Source organism: Benincasa hispida, chromosome 3 (genome assembly GCF_009727055.1).
Source record: "Benincasa hispida cultivar B227 chromosome 3, ASM972705v1, whole genome shotgun sequence".
Lineage (NCBI taxonomy): Eukaryota > Viridiplantae > Streptophyta > Magnoliopsida > Cucurbitales > Cucurbitaceae > Benincasa > Benincasa hispida.
This window is the reverse complement of record NC_052351.1, coordinates 21,087,261-21,090,712: the sequence shown is the minus strand read 5'-3', so window position 1 is coordinate 21,090,712 and position 3,452 is coordinate 21,087,261. Positions and strand designations below refer to the sequence as shown.

The window sequence follows — 3,452 nt, the reverse complement described above, 5'->3', positions numbered from 1 at the left end:
CTATTTTTGCGGAGCATTTAAATTGAAATACCATAAGTCATCCACTTTTCATAAGCATCGCCATAATCGCCGGGGAAGCCAATTACGAAATCATGTCTGCGCTTTACAAGTTTTTATGACTTTTAATTTAGATTGAATCATGAATTTTGTTTATTTAATTTCTAACTTTAAACTTTAAAAATTTGTCTAATAATTTTTTTCAAATTTTGTATCTACTAAAGCTCTAATAAATTCCAAAAAAAAAAAAAATGGTTGATTTATTAGGTATAAATTTATTTTTATCTAATTTGATAGTAACTTGGTTTTAAAAAATTGTGAACTATTTCTACCATGTTTTAAAAAATTAAGCCAAATTTTGGAAGAAAAATTAAGATTTTTTTTTTTTTTTTGATTTTTTTGAATTAGATTAAGAATACACGTGTTTCTTTTAAAAAATGGGACAATGATGACAAAGTTTGGTAACTAAGTGAATTTTTACTTTTTAAAATTAACTTTATCTTATCTCAATTTCTTGCAACAATTTTCATCTTCTAAAATAAAAGAGTTGAATTCTTGATTAAATTACAAAATTTTTCAAAAATTGGTTTCGTTTTAAAAATACTGGTAAAAATTACATAACTAAGTAAGAAATTAGAAACGAAATAGACACAAGTGTGAAAGTGAAAGGAGTGAGTTTATAATTTAACTTTAATTTGATGATAACAAATTGATATACAAGTTAGTCAATTAATACAAAGTGAGCTTAAATTCAAAAGATAATTCACATGTGATACCAGTTTAGAGGTTGAGATCTTCCCTATCTCCACTTATTGATGTAATAATAATAATAATACACGTTACCCTTTTTGTCCTATCCTTGAAACAGACAAGTTTAACCATTTGCAAAAGAGTAAAATAACATCTCAATTTGCATTACCCAAGTTAGCAGTTTCTTTATCATATTTTGAAATTGGTTTCCCCCTTTTTCATATGGATGGGTTTTTCAGATGCTTCAAAACAAAAAAGTGTACTCTAAACAATTTTGGTTTGTTTAGTTTTGGGGTGAGAGATTTGCTACAAAACCTACCTTCTGAACGTCAAAGACTTTTATAATCACAAACGGAACGAAAACTACTCTCTTTCTTTAATCCATTTTTCTATACAATTGCATATATAGATGTGCGAATCTAAGATTCCGACACACCATCCCAAAATAACTTCAAAGTTTCATTAAAACCACCAACCAAACACAAAGAAGAACATTTTCCAAAAGCCACTTAATAATTACTATTCCAACAAGATTACACTTTTCTTTTCCCTAAATCTTACACATACCCACTTCAGCTTTCTCTTTAATTTGGCAGATAAATATGACTCCAAATTTGACCCAAAATTACGTACCTCTCCTTTTTCTCTATAATCTAGGCAGGGTAATCATAAGGCAGTTCAGAAACGGAGGGATCCAGTGCATCCGGGTGCACGAAACCATATTTCCTAAGCACTTGATTGTCAGCAAAATTCAAAGCATTGCGCATCCCATCCCAACAAGATCCACCAGAATACATCTGATTATGATCCCCACTGCAAGGCTGACACCCCGTGAAGTGTGTGATAAAAGGCCTTCTCCAACTCCCTTTCCCATTTCCAGCGTCTCTCAAATATTTCTCCCTAAACGCACCGTATTGCTCGCTCACCTTCTCCGCATGCCGCCGCCGCAGCTCCCGTCCTCCTCTCTCCATCTCCGTATACTTCTCGGTGATGTTATCAAATGTACTCACAATCTCCTCCCAATACCCTTCGAAATAATACTCCCCTTCTAAATAAATCTTGTCCGCCCATTTCTCTTTCTCCTTGTACAGTAAATAAACCAGCCCCGTTTGATCGTCTGACTCCGGGAACAGCTTGTCCGGAATCGTCGATTTCAATACTTGTCCCCACTTCTCGTAATTTGGTGTTTGTGGGCCCATGCTGGCCCACACGTCCATGAAGTCCATGGACCATTGGCAGTTTCTGATGAGAAACACGCCGGCGTTCAATCCCGTCCAGCTTTTCCGATCGTATATCAAGTGGGCCCAGCCGTGCACGATAAGGTTGTGGTTTTTGTAACGGTCTAGTGGGAGCTTGAATTCCATGTCGGTGAACAGCGCGTCCGAGTCTACCCACCAGATCCACTCGGCTTCTGGGTGAGCTATCATCGCTGCTCGAACCACCGGGAGTTTCGCCCAGTATGAGAACATTTCCGGCTGGAGCAGAGCGTTGTTGTAGAAAATGTCGTGGCCATGGATACGGCAGTAATCCACTTTATTCTTGAAAAATCTCAGAAGCAAGTGGTCGCCGATGGGGTTCCGACACGGCGTCGGCTGTGAAGCCGTTAGAAGAAGCACCCTCTCAGCGGCTCCGGCGGCGAACGAAGGGTGCTGTTTAAGCCAATGACGGCGTTTCTCGTCCCAATTCTTCATGGGTTTCTGTATGGAGTAGCTGAGTTTGGGGTCATCGTAGAAATTGATGTCCGGTGGGTCGTAGGCCAGAGAGGGGTGGTGATTTTGGGAATTTTGTGAAGAAGAGGGAGAATCAGAAGGAGGGTGAAGGGTGTTGAATTTGGAGTTTGAGGAGTCAAAATTAGTGGCGGAAGGAGTAAGGAAAGAGGAAAGGGTCCAGAGGAGAAGAAAGGCGAGGAATGAGCCGGCGAGGAAGCGGAAAACGTCGGCGAGACAGGCAGAAGCCTTGTGGCGAAGAGTGGGTTTGGCCATGGAAAGTGAGGAGGAGGAGTGAGGAGAAAGCATGGTGAGGGTTTAAAAGTGGGTTTAGGGAAAGAAAATCATGTGAGTGTTGGTTGTTGAGAGTTTACGGGGGGCAAATCCATCGAAATGGGTAGCGGGGGTTGGTTTGAGTAAAAATGGTAAGTTTAACCTCACAGAGGGAAGAAGGAAGGAGAGATTAGAGGAAGGGCGTCGGTTTAAGAACGATGGAAATTTTGGTGAAATGAAATGAAGTGCGTGAAGAGCGTCAGAAGTGGCGCCCCCCTTCTGTCTCTGTTTGTACATGCCTATTTATCACAAGACGACTCTATTTACTCTTCTTTATGCCATAACGATCAACGGGGTTTCCTCTTTTCTTTCTCCCCTTCCATATCCCCAAATTCTCATTTTTCAACTCCCAAAATATTCTCTTTTTTTCCAAGAAAAAATTAAAAGAAACTCATATTAGTCCAACTATCATAATATTTATATTACTAATTATAAAAAAAAAATTGATTTTTTTCCTCTTCAATATGGGGCCTTAATCTCCCTTTTTACGAGATGGAAAAAAATTGTAAAAACTTATTTTCTAATTGCAATTATACTTTTAAATTTATATAAGTATTAAAATTGGACTCTCCAACTTGTATAATTATGGAAATGGTAACGATGATATAAGTTTGAGTATTCAATTTTTATCATTTAAGTTTAATTTTTCAAATTATTATTAGTTTG

At 37.9% G+C, this 3,452-nt stretch overlaps 1 protein-coding gene across 1 annotated transcript; it reads right to left on the bottom strand.

Moving 5' to 3' along the window:
* Positions 1-1,063: 1,063 nt before the first annotated feature.
* Positions 1,064-3,041, bottom strand: LOC120074150 (galactomannan galactosyltransferase 1-like). Its single transcript, XM_039027168.1, has one exon. The coding sequence runs from the start codon at positions 2,760-2,762 to the stop codon at positions 1,401-1,403; it is 1,362 nt and encodes a 453-aa protein (XP_038883096.1). The 5' UTR covers positions 2,763-3,041; the 3' UTR covers positions 1,064-1,400.
* Between the last annotated feature and the right edge of the window lie 411 nt (positions 3,042-3,452).

What these genes read in the sequence shown, in the direction of transcription:
- LOC120074150 (XM_039027168.1), bottom strand. Translation starts at nt 2,762, where the DNA reads ATGCTTTCTCCTCACTCCTCCTCCTCACTTTCCATGGCCAAACCCACT.